This window comes from Acanthisitta chloris, unplaced genomic scaffold (assembly GCF_000695815.1).
Source record: "Acanthisitta chloris isolate BGI_N310 unplaced genomic scaffold, ASM69581v1 scaffold20057, whole genome shotgun sequence".
In the NCBI taxonomy this organism is placed as follows: domain Eukaryota; kingdom Metazoa; phylum Chordata; class Aves; order Passeriformes; family Acanthisittidae; genus Acanthisitta; species Acanthisitta chloris.
The window spans coordinates 24,392-45,910 of record NW_008682296.1 but is presented as its reverse complement, the minus strand read 5'-3'; the positions used below and the strand labels follow the sequence as shown (position 1 = coordinate 45,910).

Genomic DNA, 21,519 nt, shown 5'->3' with positions numbered 1-21,519 from the left:
ATATTTCTAAAACAAAAGAACTTGACAGAAGCTGATTTGAAAGAGAAGCAACATCTATCCATTTAGTCACCAGCCATATATACATATAAATGACCCAGGGATTCTTATTGCTCCTTGGGTTACCTCAGTAGCCAAATGCAGAATCAACAAGGCTTATGACTGACAGCTACACAGTGCTGCCTTGGCCATCCTACCAGCTGTTGAATCCCACCAGCATGACCTCAGTTTACAACACAGCTGGTAGATCCAAACCCCAAGGCTGGCAAGATACAGTCGAACGATTGATTTCACCATCTAAGTCTGATGAAATAGTTGTGCAGATGAAAATCATCTGCATCTTGGAGACATCTTCACCTCAAGCACAGATGATTCTCCTGTAACAGCCTTGGGCATATGTTAATCAAGAAGGGTGATGGACTAGAACTCAGCAATACTCCATGTGGGAGCACATGAGTGCACCCACCAGGCTGATGAACAACCACCTCAAACTGCCCCCACTCCCGAGTCCTCCTGCAAAAAAAGAATGGAATCACTCAAGAGTAACTTCATTTATTGCTCTCATGGCCTTCAGCTATTCATCAATACCACTTTATCATCAAATGTATCAAGAGTATCCGACAGATCTACAATAATAGGCATGGTTTAATAGCGTCTAAGGGGTAAAGAAATGCCCTGATGCCTCTGTCATCAAGTGCAGCTAGTAGCACTGATCCTGCCTGTCATCTTGCCTTTAAATATAGCAATTGCACATGCAGGTGTATTGAAGGGGCAGTAGTTTCACCAGCTAATGCCTGAATGTGCACATTCAGTCCGTCCTAATTTGACACTATCTTCTGCCTAGAAGGTGAGAGTAGGTTAGAGTTCCCAAGTCAAACTCCCTGCAATTTTTCATTGTAATTTCATTGACTTCAAATATTCTAAAACATATACATATATTCATTTAAATAAATCAATACAATTAGTTGTGCACATGAATATTTAATGAGTCTTTGAACTAAAGGTTGAACCATTTAAGAGACTGGTAATAGGAAACAATATTTATTTCACTGGTGGGTTTTAGGACTCTGAAAATGAAATTAAAAGAAAGAAAAGATCTGTTCCTTCTTACTGCTGTCACAGAGTTATTCCCTATAGTGTTTTGGCCAGATTAAAAATCAGCATTTAAATACAAGTCACCAATTCAAAAAAGTAGTCCATCTCAGGAGTGATTACAACACTTTTGCTTGCCAGCTATCTGGCAGTCCATCAGAAATGCCCTAGCACTTTCACTCTGTTTTTTGAATGGGGCATAAGTCATCGTAAATCATTATTGCCCTTATCAGGATTTTTGCTATCAGCAGAAAAGCCAGGAAGTGAAAGCTCAGGTACCAATACCCCTCATCTGTACCCTAGGATCATGGCTGCATTCAAGTCATTATACTGGAAGATTCTGCACTCATGCTCTGTAGTTAGCAGATATCATTTGTCTGCCCTTTCAGTGCAACCTTGAGAACTAAAATTTATTCAAATATTTTTAAAAATCAATGCACAAATTGAGACTGAACTGTTTAAAGATACTGCTGAATTGCAAAAGATATCTGAACATCAGAATTAAAACAAACTCTGAGAATTTATACTATAGATGCTAAATTAATTTCAATGTGAATTTTACATTTTGATCACAAAGAAAAAGGAATTAATTAAAACACATAAATAAGCTTTGATACATATCTACCATTGTTTATTATAATGTGTTTTATTATTTATAGCAGCATAAGCCACATGAGTTCCCAAAGGGTTAATACAACTAGATGAGCTGAAATTCATGAGCATAATCCTAAACAAGTGAGTTGAAGTTCTATCAGGTCTATTTCATAGCATCAGGGATTACTGCTAGCAGTCTAATCCTACTGAGCCTAAGGGAGGTACGTTGTATTGTATTTGAAATCCTGGCCAGGAAAGAACGGAAGGTTAAATGGGTGCCTTGCTCTGTAATCAAATATCACAGGCACTACTTATCTATTCAATGAACAACTAACGTAGAAAATCAATTAGGAAACAAATAGCTTCTTCTTTTGATTTTTTTGTTTTACCTAACAAAAAGAGAGAGTGAAGAGTAAATGGTTTTATAATATATGTTTCATGAAACTATATCATATTCTAAAATAATTCTACACATAGACTGGCAAACATTAACTAGAAGGTAGAAAACACCCCATAGAAACTGCTGGTGTTTTAATGCTATTTCTTTAAGTGCTAGGGCTATTTGCAAAGATAGCATGTACTCAAACTCTGGCAATTGAGCATCTTCCAAACATATTAAACAGCACACAGAAACTACGCATAGAAAAATATTAACTGACTGCAGATAATTGGACTGTGCTCAAATGAAATCACAAATACATATCCGGTTGTTTGTAACTGAACATCTTAAATTATGTATCAGCTGTGAAGAGCATTTCTTCAGCTGTGCATCATCTTTTGTTCACTTGGTTAAAATCCCAGGAGTACTGAAAAAGGCTGAAGCTCCTGCTGGTCTTTGTTCCCAGCAGGGAGAAGTCCCTTTTGGTGGTCTTGAGGTTAACACCCTACCCGCCTCCCCCCCCAATACCTGTCATTCTGAATAGACTTCACAGTCTGTGCACACAGACAAACAGCCTGACCTGGCCAGCTAGCTTGACTCCTGGGCAGGAAGAAGATCACATCTGGTTATTAATATTGGGACATTAAAAAAATGTCATCTTCAAGGCACTTGGAGAAGCAGGCTGGCAATTATACAGTATGCACTGGATATCAGTCAGGGAGCATGTTAGCCTGATATTATGTCTGAGAACACTAAAACGTTCATTTTGCTCTGATGAGGGGTTTTAAATACAGTCTCCCTCTGTATCTCTGAAACCTGGTAAGAGAAGTTAGCCCAAAGCACTTAATTCTTCAGATTATCTGTTCTTATGCTTCCCAATTTTTAGTCTGTTTTACACAGTTTTATAATGTAAAACATTTGTAGCTGAAAACTGATGCAACTAGAAAAAAGCCCACATGATTTTACAGTAGAAGAAAGCACCTGATAAAGGGTACAAAACCTCTCAATATTATCATTGTGCAAAACATGTCCCCATTACATTCTCTGAATATTTCACCCCTACCCAGACTTTTTAGTTCATTCATTCTAGGCATCTGTATATTAGATAGTTTAAACACAGTTTATATATTTGGCTAAAATATGCATAAACACATTTGTACATGATTTAATGTCATGTGTGAAATCTTAGTTCCACCAAAGTCAATAGAAAATTTACCTTTTGCTTGAGTTGGGACAAAAAATAACCCTTTCTAAACAACAACACAGGGTCTCATCAGGATATGTACTGTGGGTATCAAACCCCTGGTCTGACACATTTACACAGATAGGTAACTTTTTATATGTGCTCCCACTGGCTATATCTAAAATAAAATGAAAGACCATGGTCTGGAACTATTATATGTTGTATTTTTCTGGCATGCCAGACTTATTGATGCAACATGGAAGATTTTGTATCAGCACAGGTCCAGCATCCTTCACAAAGAGCACTCTGACTGCCCAAGGCACACTTCTACACCTGTCATGTGGAAGGTAGAGGAACATGGTCTTCAGAGGAGTCTCAAATGAATCCTAGAAGATGGTGTCAGCAAAATTTCTGCTTGAAACAAGACCTAAAATTATCTCCAGGGGTAAATTTGTTAATGCTCCCAGCCCAGACAGCTTAAATGAGCTGTCATTAGCTTGGTTTTGCTACAAACCACCATGAAGATTTTTTCCTTGCCTTCAAATGAAAAAAATTTCCTTTCAGATTATAATGGGCCAATACCCAGGATGGGCCTTCTACCAATGATGTGCTAATCTTGTGATCTGTGTCTGAAACAGGAGCTTTATAGTACTGGAAGTGAGAAGTTTCCAGATTGTTTTTAGCCCTGATAGGCCTTGAGAAATCAGGCCTTCAAACTGAAACATTATGTATGGAAAAGATATCATAAGAAGAATGTAAGACGTTTCTAAAATATATTAGTCACAAAGGCACGGCACTGTTTTTCCTCCTTAATATTAGTGAAGCTTGGTTTGGTGCATGCAAGCTTATGAGAAAAAGGGTATTGATACTGTTAAAGAGCATCCCACAAATTTTGAGCATATTTTTCCTAATGCAAAATATGCAGGAGGTTCAAAATGCATAACAAGTTTCCTGTGGGATAGTCAGCATATCTTCTTCTCTCTTTATTACTTAAAACAACACAGCCAACTCAAGCTTGAGACAATAAAACCTTTATCCCACTCATCCCAGATAATTAGAAATGCATATTTGACAATGTACACAAATACTCACACACATTCGCAAAAGGAAGTGGAAAAGAAGATTATTGGCAGAAAAGAGAAAAAATATAAAGGAGTTTAGGGCTTGGCAAGAATGAAATAGGGCTAAGTGCTGCAGAAATGACACCATTCCAGATGCAAATGGCACTGTGAAAAACAGACACGTAGAGAAGTTGGTAGAGCAGGAAGAAGAAGAATGTGGTGAGGTGGTAAATACTGGCTGTATGTGTGTGCAACTGCAAAGAGTAAACCACGAGGCAGGGATGACACTATGCACAGTCCTGAGGGAGCTGGCATTCTGGAGTGTAATTCCAAGCTTCAGGCAAGAGAGGAAATGTTTCTGACAGGTTGGGGCCTTTCAGGGTGGAGGCTTTCTAGTTTTAAATAGTAGCTGCTTGAAAAATGCTTACAAATGTGGAATAATTTAGGAGGAGAAATGGGCCATAGATGAGGTGTCCTAGCGTGTATGCTCACTCACAAAGTATGTTACAGTTATCAATACCCAGTAACCTGTTTTGATCTGTGAAAGATATTTAGGAGGTAGATTTTACAATATCAACTCACACTCTGTATCAAGCAGGGAAACTGCTTCCATGAGAGCGACAACACTTCCAAATTTAAATCCTCTCCTCTTTTACACATCTTTTTCACCGGGCAGTCTCTCTGACTCTTCCTTTGTGACTAGCCTTTTATCTAGAGCACCAGAAACAAATGGAAAAACCCTAGAAATAAACTTCAGGAGAAAAACAGAAACAGTAACCATCAATTTCAGCAAGAAATTACCCAAATAACAGAACTTTTTGAACTGGATAATTTCTCACAGTAGTGACAAACCACAGTAGTCAAACCACAGGAGAGCCACGTCCCAGACAATTGACACAGTTAAGAAACACTGTCGTTTTGGAAAACTCCTCCATCCTTGGAGTAATACTACCGAGATCAGCAATACTACAACAAAGGCAGATTTGGCCTACATTCTTCCCATCTCTTTCCTCCCATCACCATTTTAATAGGAAACAAACAATGTTTTTAAAACTTCAAACAACTTTTACAGAGGAAAAAAACCAGTAAAACCCTTCTATTTCTCCTGTGTCTTTGCAAATATTTGGACTTTTCTTTAACAGTGTGACCTATCTCATACTAAAAAAACAGACTCCACTCATGCCATTGGCAGCTGAGTATCTTATCTTTGTGGCAAACTGTGGAAATAATCCTCACCAAAACCTAAATGCTAGATGAAAAGTTGGGGGATGGAATGTGTGAACAAGTGCCTGGTATGTGTTTTAGCACTGAAAAAGAACAACTGCTGCTTGGAAACAACTGCAGTACTTCATCAAGCCCATAACGCACCAACACAGCCCAGGCAGGCTCCCTGCAAGGTGAGCACATGAGAAATGAAACCTACCTGAGCAAGGGATCAAAACACAGGACTGCAGTCAGATCCTACAGCTTGTGACAGCAACCATTGCCTTTCTGTAGCAGATAAAAAGGTTCCTGCAGTCACCAGCATCCTCCTGAGCCAGCTCTGCCTGAGAGCTCCCCATGTCTCGCTGTGTAGGGGGGATTTCACTCTCATCACAGACTCTGTGCATTACACACACTCTAGCTACTGCCCTTCCCAGTCCTTCTCCCGACACATCCCGCGCGTGGTGTGCGGTGGGAAGGCAGTGCACACACAGCTGGCTCCCTGCCAGGCGGGGACTCCCTGACACCAGCAGAGTGACCCTGCCCTCCCCCACGGCAGGGAACTTGCATCAAATCTCCAGTTTCTTTTGCTCCATTAATGGCAGAAAGGGAGTTGAGCCAAGGTTAGAAAGGGTTGTCCTGTGACTGTGTTTGTCATAGGTTCCCTTATTTCACATTTTCTCCAATGACTAATAACCACTTTAAGAGTTTCAAACAAAAGTAAGCTATTCTAAGATGCAAACTGCTGGACATAGCGAGAACCATTTAGAAGTATTTCATTTTATGGGGGCATAGGAAATAAAAAATTTTTTTAAACCCCAGCATTTATATACTTTAACTTTTCAGAGAGAGGGAGGGGGAACAACCTAATTTTGTGAAAAAATATTCAGTGATCCACTGCCAAGATAAGTGCATATCAACATGCCTCTTTTTCTTTAACTAATTAGCAGTATTACAGGGTTCAGTAGTGACATTTCAGCAGCAATTGATCTTCTGATGCAATTTTTGTGTATTTCAAACTAGCCAATACATCCAGCCAAGAGGGCTGTGCAAGGACAGAGGCTGGGAATCAGGACACAGGAGCTGGTCACCACCTGAGCATGACCTCAGACCCTGGGAGGCTAAACACACACCACCAACAGGAGCCACTAGCACTCAGAATTCCTGAAAAGCAGACCCCTAAGCCCATCGCTTTAGCACTTCCTTCTCTGCTGGCAGGTAGAACAGCTAATTTAAATTCAGATGCAACTGTCCTAAACTAGTGTTTGTATATGCTCACAAAGGGAATTTGGAACTTTCTGGCTTGCTCTGAAATTAGTATTTAATTTCAATTTTGTGCTGACTTGGTGGGGAGGGCATTTGGCATCATATTTTCACATTACGTCATAGTACCTACAGGGTAACTTAGTTACTTTATATTTCTTTCTCTTCTAAACCCTAACGTGAAGGGTTTTAATGTCAAGCAGCATGAAGGCCAGAACAATCCAAGAGTCAACATAGCTCCCACAGTATGAGCTCAACCACAACAGATACCCCATCTGTATTTCATGGTGTACCTTAATAACAATCAATAATACATTAAAGTTAGCACTAAACAGTATAAAAAAAGCACACTACAAAGAGTCAGTTTCAGTTATGCCTCAGCCTTGTAGTCCACATGCAGAAAAAACATCTCCTAATTTGCACCAGTAAATAAATATCCTGGGGTAAATATTTGCAGATAGATGGCTAATTAGCTATTTCTGTACTTCAGGCTCAGCAAATTGGTAACTGCCTACAGGCATTTGCACCCTAAGCCACTATGTATACCAATACATGTGGGAAAGCAATAAGAGGCAGCTATCTGAAGAGACAGGTAATGTGACATGGGGGTAAGGGGATGCTTCTTTCCCTCACTCTCCCAATATGAGGGTGAAATTAACTCCTCCATGGAGTAATTCAGAGCTGGAGTTTTTCCCTCTCAGCTGGCTGAGCAGGAAGCATTCTAATCACTTAATGTAGGCAACTAACACAGAGGCAAAAAACTCATGGATTAGAAACTGACAGAGACAGAAAACAAGCTAGACCAACTAATGGACCATTTAACAGGACAAAAGTTACCTCTGTGTCTTCTATAACATCAAACTCGTACTGATCTTGCAGAAGTCATAAATGAATTCATGCCAGTCAAGACCACCCAAAGAACTATCAGCAATGCCAGATAAGTTTAATGATAGCTGTGCATGCAGGAGAAATTCAGTATTTATAAATAAATTCAAGAAAATGTATATTAGAAGGAATACTTTGCACCAATCAAACATGTCACTGGTGTCTAAGTTAAATGTAACTCCTCTAGGACACTTCAGCACCAGTATGAAGGGGGGCGTGGGAAGAGATATGCAATAAAAGGCAACACTTTTCCAGCACAGAATGCAATAGGATTTGTTTAAAGCAGATTATATTTTTGGATGCACCAGGCATGGGACAGTAAGATCATACAGTTCCACTAAGAACAGTATGTTCAGTTCTGAAATATCTGTGTATCTCAAGAAAAAAATTTCAGCAGCAAAATGAGTTCAGAGATCAGTGATGGGATTAGCAGAAATGTGGAAAAACTTCCACTAAAAGAAACACTTAAAAGACTGAAATTCTTTGGTGCATTAAAAGTGTAAATAAAAGAGAGACATGATAAAAAGACCATAAAATAATCATAAAGATTATTAGGAAGTTATAAAGATTACATAGGAAGATCATAAAGCAAGTAAGAACAGATGATCTTTTTTGTTCTGTTACCAGATGAATAAAACCAAACAAAACTCAATAAATTAAGGACAGAAATTTTTAAAAGCTGAAAAAATTATATTGATATGCTGGTTAAATTAACCTGTGGAACTTCCCACTGCATGTGACTGAGCTAAGAGTTCAGTTTATAAACTGATTTGACATTTGTGTACATAAAAGGCTACCAAAAGACCACTTTGGGGGAAAAAAACCCAAACCCATACTTGAATTCATATGATGTTAATTCATTGTTCTTTAAGTACAAAGGACATACGAGAAGAAAAAGAATTTTCCTGTATGAGCAACATTACTCCATATTTGTCCCTGACATTATTTATTTTTTTTGCTCTGCTCTGAGAATAATTGTTGTTAGCTGGTCTGGAGCAAAGAGATTAGATCAGGTGGACTAATGGTATAATTTTGCTGCGATAGGACAATGATTGCATACTTGGCCTATTAATGTGTTGTTGCCTTTAAAATAGCATTCTCTTCTGTTATTGACAGTCACTGCAAGAAATGTACTTAAATAACTTTATTTGCCATGGAGTATTTTTCATTAGGACAAGTTGGAAAAATATCTCATGATTAAGTGACTCAGAAAGAGCTCCAACAAAGAAAGAAATAATCCATATACCTAAACCATATCCTGATAATTTCAGCCCTAAAAGTGTCTATAAGAAAATTATGAGCAACTGGGAGAAGGAAATTAGAAACAAAAATGGAAATACAACCTTTACTACAGCAGACACTCACATGCATAGACCTTTGGACAGCATTATAAAAGGTGACAGTAGCAGCCTGGGGTATGTATGGACACACATAGTTTTAAAGTCTGTTTATGCTCTTGGGAAGCGAACACTTTTATAAGCACAAACACCTGTCTTTTTGTTTCCCTCCACTGCACCCCTTCTTCAAGAACAGACACTCTATTAAGCACATGTAAAGATAAATATATGCAGGCAGACAGACATATGTGCAGAAATTAAGTGCTATGCTTGATTATAATTCTATAAGGTCCATTTAGATTGTTAAACATACTGGGGACCAACCTCTCACTCACCTCTGCTTGGTTAGAGACACATTTTCTTGTTTTCCCAAGACCATACTCTGTTTCCTAGTCCAGGCAGTATTGACCTTGCCTTCTAAATCTATTAGGACAAACAACTATTAGAAGTAGAGACATTTGTTTAGTTCCTGTTGTGGACATGTGAGGCACAAAACCTTTGTAGCTGGACAGCACAAATGCTAAGTAAGCTGGGTTACAGGCTTGAAATCTGTAGCATGAGATTTTAGAGTTCTTTTACTGATTACAAGCTCAACTTTCTTTCTTACCAGAAAAAATATTACATACACATAACTCTTCAAAAACAGCATAGCTCTCTGTATGCCCCAAAATGCTTTGGGTAAACCTTACCATCCTTTTGATACTTTTGAGGTTAGCTGAGACCACAGAATTTGAGCTGCTCTGTGGATAACTCATGAAAGAAAATAAATACCCTAGCAGGACTTCTGGATCCAGGTCCTACATGTGACATGTTGAGTCACAGATGATCCTGAAAAAAATTCAAAGAAACTACAAAGCATCTGAAAAAGGATTTTCTCTTTCTCAAAAACAGCTGTAAGCAGTCCTAATGACTAGTTACAAAGATTTTTATTCCTTGAGTTCTATAAGTCACAGAAATTCAAGTGTCGTGAAGATACTGTTGAAGCCTGACACACTACAAAACATGCCACTGGAGATTGTAGGAACAAAGAGATAGAGCACATTGACAGCATATCCAATTCATCATGACCTATGAGTCTATCTTAGTAAATCAAAAACTGACAAAAGATATCCACAGCCTAGGTACCACACTTATTACTGAAATGCCTCTGCATCAGGACTACTCCCAGGGGACTAATAATACAGCAGTACTTTCAAATCTGCCCAAAGTCTAGGTCAGAAATTTGGTAAAATTAGTCTTAAACTATTTTTTGTGGCCTGTGATCTTTGTCATCTGAGAGCTGACTTCAGAAGATCCTGCCCTGATATATCCCAGCAGGGTCCTAACTTCCTCCTGGGTCAAAGATTTTGAGTCACAGAAGTTCCTGGACAAATAAGGACATAAGGTTTTCAGAAACACTTGCAGTTGGCCTCATTTTTTTCCACCAGCTTCATTCTTCCTAATTTCCAGTCATTCATTAGCTGCATACATATCTGCAAATGCCAAAGGGTGTTTCCAAAATAGTAACATCTAGATACTAAGAGCTATCTCATTTCAGTAGTAAAGAAAGCCTTTTTCCATGCTCTCACCACTAACACACAAAGAGCAAGAAAACCAAGACCCTCTTTAGACTTTGTTTCATTGTTCTAGTTGTAAAAATATCAAGCTTCTGGTCATTCACAAAGTGTTTATTCAATTAGAAAACTTTAGTATTTTTTGCCTCAATCTATCTCCCAGAGAGAGCAAGTTTTTGTCTAGGTTACTTAGAAAATAGGTTCATTGTTGCATGAATGGTATGAAGCTGTGTCAGGGGAAGCTCAGACTGGACATTAGGAAAAGGTTCTTTACTGAGAGGGTGGTCAGTCACTGGAACAAGCTCCCCAGGGAAGTGGTCACAGCACCAAGCCTGTCAGAGTTCAAGGAGCATCTGGATGACATTCTTAGTCACATGGTTTGGTTTTAGGTAGTCTTGCGAGGAGCAGGGAGTTTGACTCGGCAATCCTTATGAGTCCCTTCCAACACCAGACATTCTGATTCTATGATCCCGTGAATAAGAAGTGCCCTTCCTTCTCTTTTACCAATAGAACCCAGAGTTCCGAATTTAACACAAGGATAGTATCAGTTATACCTGTCATGAGACTTGAGCAACTTGCAACTTTTCAGGATTTTCCATGGAAAACATCTTCCTTCTTAATAAAGTTGTTTGGAGACAACTGATCTCCCCCTGCGAGGACTGTTTTAGGCGCAAACACAAGTTTAGGATGTCAATGGAAAATTCCATGTCTCAAATGACTTTAAAACAAGATGATATAGACCATTGGAAGTGCCTGATAAAGTTCTGGTAAGAAACGTTTCCATGTAGGCCTTTGTTTTAAATAGGATCATCACAACAGGATTGATCTTGAACTTTCTCTGACTAAGAGTAACCTATTTTTCTGTAAAAGGCTGAGGTACAAACTATCCCTGACCAGCGGATTCTGTGATGTCATAGTTGGCTCTATGGTTCTTTTCTCCAGGAGCAGTAAAGGGAAGCTGTGTGTGTTCTTCTTTGGGAAAGTTTACAAGGGAAACCAAAGACAACAAATAAACACTCTCTTGGGGCAGAACCCTGAACACTGTCCCTATATGCTAGGCTGTCTGCACACAATCCAGCAATAAACCAGTACTTATATCGTCATGTGTTTTAGACATGAGAATCATGTGAATAGCATGATTTGATTAATGCTCTAGGATTACAATTTTAAACAGAAAAAAATTACATTTTTTTAGGCAATTCATGTGGTCAAATACTCACTCTAGGAATAAGGTTAGTATATTACCATTCATGGCTCCCATTAACAATATGTAGTTTCCTACTCATGCATATAACCAAGGAGTATTGCTCATACTCCTTGTATATGATAAAACCATTTTTTTTTCTGTTATTGTAACTGCTACTGCAGCAGGATGCCCAAGGCATGGGAATCTGCACACTTCATCATTCAAGGACTACTTTTGCTCAATTTTTGTTTCCTTCAATGCCCCCTGCCTTTAAAAGCTAAGGATTATCTTAATGCCTTCCCTCCCACAGGAAGAGTAGAACAGTTTCCCCTGAGGCTATGGTGCACAGTACTCTGTGTATCTGTCTGCTGCAGAACTGCAGGGTTGGCACCTTCTGCTGCGGACCAAGGGGGTCATTTCCATGACATCCTTCTTCATGGCTGTCCACAAAGCAAAGGTCTTGCAGTTCTTAGCAAAGCTTCATTTTCTTTATATATCAGCATGAAGTTGTATGATCATCATGCCTTTATTTACACCAGCCTAACAGGCAGACCATCAGGATCAAAAAATATTACAAGCTACCACCTGTAATTTATGTTTTATTAACATAAAAACCCTACTCACACTTAATGCAATTACTACCTATTTCCTGTTGTACTGTATTGTATTTTGCCCACAAACATACACATGGAAGCTTATCCAATAAAATATGTCTACTGCATTGTGCCCAGTTCTTGCTGAAACCAACAGAAATGGTATTACTCAGCATTTCACACCAGCCTCTTCACTACCCTTGCTTAAAAAATCTGACTGGAGCATTGCTCTGGTGGTACCCCAAAGGAGGGAAAAACAAAGAAATGCAGAAAATGAATTTGTCTATCTAGCATTATAGACACGTATAGAGCCAGTACAATCTCAAGAGCTGTGTATCAAACAGCTCAAATCTCAGTCCTGTACATATGAGGTCTCTAAGATTTTATTCCCATCAATCCTCCTATAATATCACAATTCTGGCATTTTGTCTGGATGGACTGCAAATACATAGACAAAGGGAAAGTTTCACCTAAATGACTTAGCAAAACCAATAGCAAAGCTGAAGTACATATATGCATGTCAAATTATAACTTTCCATGTCTCACTCTTTTTATTTTTTTGCTGCTCATTCTTAAATATGTGGAAGAGAGCGTGAAGAAAAATCTCACCTGGGAGAGTCTGGCAAACTAATTACAGTTTTAGAGAAGACACCTGTAGCGAGTTGCATAATATCAGCTAAAATCTCCTAAGGGTAACAAGAAAATCTATGTTGCAAGGCTGGGAAGGAGTGGCTGCTAAATCCATAGCTGCAATCTATTTATACACACATACACATGCACTCACATTGACATAGTACTCTTACATACACTATCCACTGCATCTCTACTCTGAATCTCAGTCAGAAATAATTACATATTTCTCTTAATGTCAGAATGGAAGAACTCCAGGCACAAAATACAGCTGTTATACAGCCATTTTGTGTGTTGCGCATACTGAATAAATGAGGCTGATCCTCTTTCTACTGCTTTTGCTCTCCTCCTTGCTCACTCTTCCTTCTCTGCAAGAGGGGCTACTAGCTCAGGCTCCACTGAGCAGGTTGCACACTGCAAGTCATATCCAAGGAGTCTGATACAGCCTTCTTTCAAACAGGAGCCTTATACATCCTCACACAGGACAGCAAGCAAATTGGGATTCTGGACAGCATTTCAAAGGAGAACATGGGGATTCTATCAACTGTGATTTGAAAGCACCTTTCTGTTTTAGCAGTGTACAATAAGCTGCATACAAAGTATGCAATTTTTTTACAAGGACCATTATGAAGGACTATCTGAGAGCCAGACATCTGAATCTCAAATTAAATATACATGAGATATGATGTGAAAATTATTTCTCTAATACTTTGTTTTAAATTTAAAATGAAAAAGAATAGGTTTGAAATAGCTATTTTGCTAGCCAACAATTTACCTGTTTAATAAATGTACTTGTCTATAGTAAGTACATACAGTAGGCATATACATTATGTATAGCTATGACTACACAATGTATGTATAACTGTGACTAGACTGTGTTCTTTCAACACTGGTTTCTCTTTATGCATGTAAGCACAACAGCATAATCTGAATTACAGTAACTAAAACTTGCAGGGGAAATTACATTTCATGAAACTTATAAAACCTTAAATGAACATATATCTGAAAATACTATAAAAATTGAAATACCCTCTATCCTCTATATCGTGAGGTCTGTGTTGAGGAACAAATTAGAATAAGTTCTGTCTGTCACTGAAAACAGTTTTCTTCACCCAAACAAACAACAAGAATAAGATTAAGAAAGGCATGGTTTGGCTCCTCAGATGTGCAGACATATTCCAATTTCCTTTCCACAATGATTTTTATGCAAATCAATGCTGCACAATCTCCTGACCTCTTTTACCATCATACTGGAACAATGACAGTTCAATAATTGGACTGGCACATATCTAGGATATTTGATTTTATATTAAAAGGTTAGTGCAGGACAATTGAAACGAAAAGAATGTGACTTTCTGTTCATTCTGGGCTGATCAAGTATCAACATTTCATGCCAAACAGAGTAAAGCAAACAAAGTGAATTGGGCTGTTAGTCCATTCGTCCCCATATGCATATACTTCACACACCCCTCAGTTGTTAATTCCTAACACCGATGCTTTCATCCAGAACAAGGATAATGAGAAAAACCGAAGCAGTATTCCTTGGGGAACTGTTACACTAAAAGTTACCTAAGGACTAAATCCCACTTGTGCCTCCTGCATGTGATAAAGATGAGCAAAGCATTCAATATCCCTGGCTGATTTAAAATCCAAATATGCAAACAGCATTATGGAATCCAGACAGACTATTCTGCTTTGCTGATGACAGATGCATAAAAAAAGCTGGTCCAATTAAGCTTTTGACTTTGAACCAGCAGAGAAGTGGACACCTTGCTTTAAAAAAAGCAGTGCATAACCCCAGCTGAAGAGCAGGTGCTGCATGGTATTTGCATTTCCTGTAGAGGATGCTAGCTAGCAGGACCGAGCAGCTGACCGTGAAAATTCTTGGCCCTAAGTGACCCAAGGACAGACTATAAATCCATCCTATAAAATATAGTAAAAGCTCCATTTGTTCTTCTACCCTTTCAATATGTGATGTTATACATTTGTGATTATCTCATTTTATTGGGCTCTTTAGAAAGCTGTTTATGATCATTTGTGGACAAAACAAAGGCCCATTGTAAACTCTTTTTTAAATAAGTTGGAAGGTCAATATGAAACAAAGGGCACCACTTTCATGACTGCTACATGCAAGCTATGCTTGTGTGTGTAATATTACAATGAATTTCAGCAAAGGGATAGAGTCCTAGCTAATTACAAAGCTAACATATAATAGTATTGCATTAGCAGACCAAGAAATTCCTATTGAATTGCATACATCTGAAAACAGAAAGACGTGCTTGTGCTGAAACTTAATTATCTTGGCAAAAAGCTGTGAGGGCCAGATTCTCAGAAGACATAAACACAAAGCTCTGCTTTACACTCCTAAGGATCTAATTCTTTGTTTATTCAGACAACCTCCATCAGATAAAACTTACCATTTGGATTGACTAATTTGCCTTCTTATTTATAGTATCTACAGCTAAGTAACACAATTACTGCTTGGTTTGTGAGGAGGGAAAAGAATACTACTGATCTACAAATACAAGGTCTGAAAGAGGCAATCGACGTGCTCTTCCAGGTTAAAAAAGTTAATGCTGTTGCATTCCACCCCAGGCAAAGAAGACAAGCCTTTTTCCAAGGACAATTCTGACTGAAATGCTTTTTTATGGGTTCAAAGTAAAACGTTATGGTAAAAAAATGAATACAGCTTTGTTTGTTTCTTCAGTCATCGTTAGCAATAGACATAAAGGTATTCTGTTTTCGAGCCCATATGGAAAGATCATCAACACTTTCTGCTTCTGGGTCCTTTGCCAAAATACCATATCCCACATGCCTTTTACCTTAAAACATAAAAGAAAAGGTGTTGTTCTGGTCAAATAAAGAAATAATTTTTACTAGCATACGTCTAATGTTAAAGCTGCCTAAATCCTGCCAAAGACATTACAATACCATCTGCAAAACAGATTTTCATTAAATTGATCAGTTAAAAGTTAAGCAGCTAGGCAGATGATGCTTTTGAGCTAACCTTTAACCTTCAACCTTCTTAAACTGAAATCAGGTCACTCCTTTTAGGTAATATCTTTGCTGTTTGAGAACACAGGAGTTAAAGTCATCTACCCAAATTTAACAGACAATCATAGCATTAACAGTGTTATGGATCAATATTTTGTCAATAAAGGGAAAACCACGGTAGTTCTCGCACAGCCGAGTATTAGTCTGCTAACTGCTGCCTGTCACTTTCCCTGAGCTCCTAAATAGTTGCATATATGATGTAAACTGCAGTAAATATCCAACATAAAAGCAATTACTATTAAAGCTATTATCAGCTAATTGAATAATATTTTTGATAGACTAACTTTTAATATTTATTTGTGATTACAAATTGATCGTGCCATTCAGTTACTTGGTTAAGTAACACTTCTTTTCAGCCATCCCAGTTTACTTTGCAAAAAGGCTCCCCTGCATTTATTTATTTATTTATTAATAAAAGTATTTTAAAACTATTTTATGAGCACTGGACATGATACATGCGGTTTCCTGAATCAAAAGCTATTTGACTAAGCTACAAAATGGCTGCCTTAAGAGCAATTCTAGCTATATGTACTTTACATCCACAGAGACAGATCACTGTCCTGCCTCAGCTTCCCAAATCTGCAGAAACTGAACACTTCCTCCTGCAGAATGGAAAAGCACTCTGTTGCTATAGAAGCTTTCTCTGTTTATTTCTGGAGTCACCGAATGCTTCTTGACGGATGCTGCCAAGAACTTGCAACTCTTCTGTGGTTTAATTTGCTAATATTGAGCTCCACAGTTCCAAACTAAGTCTTTGGGAAATTCATTTGGGCCAAGCTGAGTTCACTCAGGGTAAGGCCGTCTTTGTTCTGGTTCCTAGCAGCCGCATTACCAACACCATTTGAATACTGCACCTCTGTAAGGAACAATCAGGCCATTTCTTTTTTAAATAACTTAGAAAACAGCTAAAAATTTCACTTTACCACATTTAGAATCTAACTCTAACAGTGACATTTCCGCACTGCCTAAAATTATACAGCTTCAGAAGAGAAGCTCTGATGTTCATGGTCGCTTTTAAAGCTACAGCTATGAAAAGACATCCTTTTATTCCATCAATAGTTAAGCACAGAAGAGAAATCAAGCTGTTATGGCAACATTTATAAAAAGAAAATTCACAAAACAATAACATTTAAATAAATATGAATGACTAAAGAAAAACTCTGAGGTACTTGACAGAGCAAAGGAACAAAGAAACAGACTCTTTTTCTGTGCTTTCAGATGGTTTTAGTATTAAAGTTTTTATTGCCAAACCATATTCACAGCACCTTAATTTTAAAAGAGTTAAGAGGAGCTGCTTGAATATAAACACAATTCATTAATATTCGATATTGCTCCCAAGGCATATATCTATTATTCATACAAATTAATGTTCTTTTTTTCCTTAGGTGCTCTAAAAGTTTATCTGATGCATAAAGTGAAAAAAAAGTTTACAACTCTCTTGGTGTCAACAGCTTCACCAAGACCTGACAAAACTATCAAGTCTGCTAGCAGACAACTTAACAGACTTTCAAAATCTCATTTATTTTTAGCTTGAGGCCTGAATGTACACCCACAATTAAAAGTAAAGTTTTCTGGGTGATGTATACAAGGATTACATTCTGTTACAAAGCACACACATCTAGAACATTTTGGTCATTTTGTGACACATTGTAGCACTGCACTGCCAACCCCAAATCTTACAAAATAATACTAACACCCTAACTGATATTTTAAAGAAGACATTCCTCTTCTTCAAGTTAGCCTTAAAATGAAATTATATAAAAATAGTGTGTGCACATGCATATGCTATCTGCTGTCTGAGAGGCATTAAGCCTGGTGGGGTTCAAATTTCCAAGCTTCTCTAAGAAGTCATGAGGGACAGATGTTTTAAAAACCCGAGATTCTCACTAGCAATCCTAGGGACAAGTCTTTAAAAATACATGCTTCAGGAGATTTGCAACCCTATGGTTACCAGCTGGACATTTTCAACTGTCCTTCTGCAGGCGAGGAAGTTTAAAAGGTGTATGAGAGTTTATGGATTCCTTCTCCACTGTCATGTCTTTAACTGATTCAGAGACTGAACTCCACAACTAGCCATGGTCATTTGTCATGTATGATAGCTGCACCACATATGAGCTACTGAATTGCTCCATCCAACAAACAAGGATCTGGCGAAGAAGCAGATTCAGCAGCAGAACATTTTTAGTGATGAGTGCTAAATGCTGGTATTTGCTCCCTACGTCCCTCCTCCTGCTACATCAAATATTTTGTAGGACATGCTGCAAACTCAAATGCACTTGATGAAGATTTCTCTAGAGCTTAGCTTTAATGAGTGAAGAGACAGTACTGTTTTGAGTACCTTGTAAATTCATAGCTATGCCTTTCATTTCTTTTAAAAAATAGGCAGCTTCCACCTTATTTTCAACCGTCTTCAAAGCTTTGGCAGTGAAGCCATCTGAGAAAGCCTTTTGCCTTCCCAACTCCTATTCTGCCATTCCTATCTGTGACACCATTTGCAGTAACATCGCTCTGAATGGTGGCATTATAAAACAAATCATTGAAATAATCCAGGCTAACACTCAAACAAAGAGATGGAGACCAACAATATTTAACTTGGATCATTTAAAAAACCTGAGTGTGGCTGCACAATCGGCATAACTGGAGAGAACCAGGAATGGTTTCGCAGATGACAGTGAGCAAGAACTTCTAAAGGACATTTTGCTGCTGAAGCAGGCTAACTGTATCACTAGACTCTCAGCTCGTTTTGCACATTCATAACAGGACTTTGGATCTTAAAAAACCCCTCAAACCAACCAAGAAGCACAAAAAATAACACTCCTCTAGAGTTAAGAAAAAATGCAATTTAAATAAAATATATTATTAAATTAGCAGAGCAGCCAGCACTGTGGGACATTTTAATAGACCAAATCTTGTGTTACTGCCATTTTCATTCACAGTAGATCCACCAAGGTTACAACTATCAGGTTATAAAATGAAAATCCATGTGTGCAGCCTGTGTTAGCTCAGACCAACCATTTGAATGTGGTTGAACACCAGAAAAATGTTATTTCTTGCTTAAACTAGAGGGCTGCTGAGACTTTACTGTATCTGTTCCGTGCGTAGACATTTTCAAAATGATTAGAAATCTAGCATAGTTGCTGTACTCAGCAGATGACTCTGATAGTTTAGTTATCACAGATTTCTAGTATAAATCAATAGATAACACTTGCAAAATGGATTTTCTAATCATATTTAGAGCTTGTTACAGTGACTAATGGCTTGCAATATTTCCTGAATTTTTATATCCCCTAGACAAAAGAAGTTTTTAATAAGTTACAAAGTTATTCATCTTGGAAATGAATGTGTTATATTTTGTACATGAACCAAGACAATCAAGCCAATCCAGTAAACACACTGCAGAAAATAAGTTACCCCCTAATTAGGGTTTGGAAAAAGTCATGACAAGTTGTGTAATAAATGGTATTCATCACTCCCACATATTCATTATATCCACATAGTTTTTTCCAGTAAAGATAAAAATACAGTTGCCTTTCTACTAACATATTTATCTACACCACACCCTTTCATATTTGTGAAAAATCATTACTGGCTTGGAAAAGAAGGGCAGACAAAAGGATGACAGTGCTTACTTTTGAATATCCTTGGTAATAATGTGGCATGTTGCATGTGCTTACTGAAAATACCAATGCGAAATAACTTGGCTGTGATAAACTATGTTTGCAAACAGCCTTTCTACTAACATATTTATCTACACCACACCCTTTCATATTTGTGAAAAATCATTACTGGCTTGGAAAAGAAGGGCAGACAAAAGGATGACAGTGCTTACTTTTGAATATCCTTGGTAATAATGTGGCATGTTGCATGTGCTTACTGAAAATACCAATGCGAAATAACTTGGCTGTGATAAACTATGTTTGCAAACAGATACATACGCCAGGATCTCTTTCTCCCTAAGCACAGTATGGAAAAATCATCATTTTCCATAATCTCCGTCAAGGTTCTGATCAAAACGTAATGGACAAAGTCTGAAAAGGTTGTTAGAGATGTAAAACCATAGGCATCTAAAAAAAATCCAAACAGCTAGTCACTGAGGACTTTTTTCAAAAATATTTGGCGTCTGTGTTTGCAGCAAATGCATCCTAAACCAGCCCTCAGATGAATCAACAGGACTCATCGGGAGCACTCCTCCCTGACTAACCTGCATACTTTTTGGTCGATTATCTGCATGTTCAATAAACATTTATTCTGCTGATTACTCAAAATCTTGCTTGATGAGCACTGAAACAGTTAATTTCCTGGCCTACTTGGTGCCAACTGAAGTTGCTGTCACTGGCTTACCTTGTACAGTTTCAGGGCTGCCTCGTGCCTGTGATTGGTAGTATGTAAGCGCAATTTATCCACGCTGTTGGTGTAATAGTCACAGGCGTTACATTTTAGGTGAACTGGGTTGCCAATGGCAATACACTTCAGCCTCCACTCATTAGTTTTGCCGCCTTCTTTAATGTGAGCCACCAGTTGATATTTCTGCATATGTTTGTCAGTCTTGCAGTGGAGCTGGAAGTTCGCTTTGAGCTGAGTGTTGTAGTTACAGAGCTTGCACTGGTAGATGTCTCCAATTACAGCCCTCCACTCCTCTTCGGGGAGCGAGCGCTCACTGCTCACATGCACGCTTAGGGCCTCCAGGCTGTCAGAGGTGAATTTGTTGCAAACAGCACACTGGAATAGCTTCAGCGCTGGGTCACTGATATAAGGTGACAGCTCTCCTGCAGTAAGGAGGGACAGGTCATCACCCATTAGCTGACCACTGGCAAGCCGGATTTCAGGCGGCAGCTCATTATTTACTACAGGAAAAAAAAATTAAAAGGGAAAGTAGAGACCAGCAAGCATAGCACACACAAAGGAATCCGTAAAATAAAGCCTTGACAAGGAGTTTGCTTTCTCTAGAGCTTAAACTATAAAAAGCTGTAATAGGATTGAATCAGGATCAATTACAATCATCCCTTTCAACTTCTAAATTCCCTCATCAGATAGCTTTAATTACTCCTACTGGGCATGATGTCATTCTGGAATTTGTATTTTCAAAGGCATGAAAGTTGATCAATAAAATAACAAAACAGCAATGCTTTTGTAACTTTAAAGGCAAGATTAACTTAAACAGCACTAATTGTAGTTTTGTTATATCCTTTAAATGATGCTGGAGGTAGGTCAATATATATATATCTACAATACAGTAATTAGGTTAAGCACATCTATACTAACTTAGCTACTTTTGGTACCAAACCTCAGGATTCCCAATTTTAAAATACACTCAGTGAACAACACAAGCACAATTTCTGTATGTCAAAAGGAAACATTACAAATAAAGTTTGAGAACTCTTTTTAGTACAAGTCTGTACCATTAGGTAAGAGATTGACAGTATACTGCTCACACATGAGCATTTGATTCCAATTTGCCCTCCTCTTACACCTGGAATACAGACAATTTGCTAACTATAAAGGGGCATTG

The 21,519-nt window shown here is 38.2% G+C and overlaps 1 protein-coding gene across 1 annotated transcript in view; it reads right to left on the bottom strand.

The window, feature by feature from the left end:
* LOC103805821 (zinc finger homeobox protein 4-like) overlaps positions 1 to 21,519 on the bottom strand; it is a gene marked incomplete at its 3' end in the record, with an annotated part of 54,091 nt that overhangs the window by 29,536 nt on the left and 3,036 nt on the right. The window contains 1 exon segment of the mRNA XM_009078484.1: positions 20,352 to 20,854. Within this exon segment, the coding sequence (XP_009076732.1) occupies positions 20,352 to 20,854 (503 nt within the window).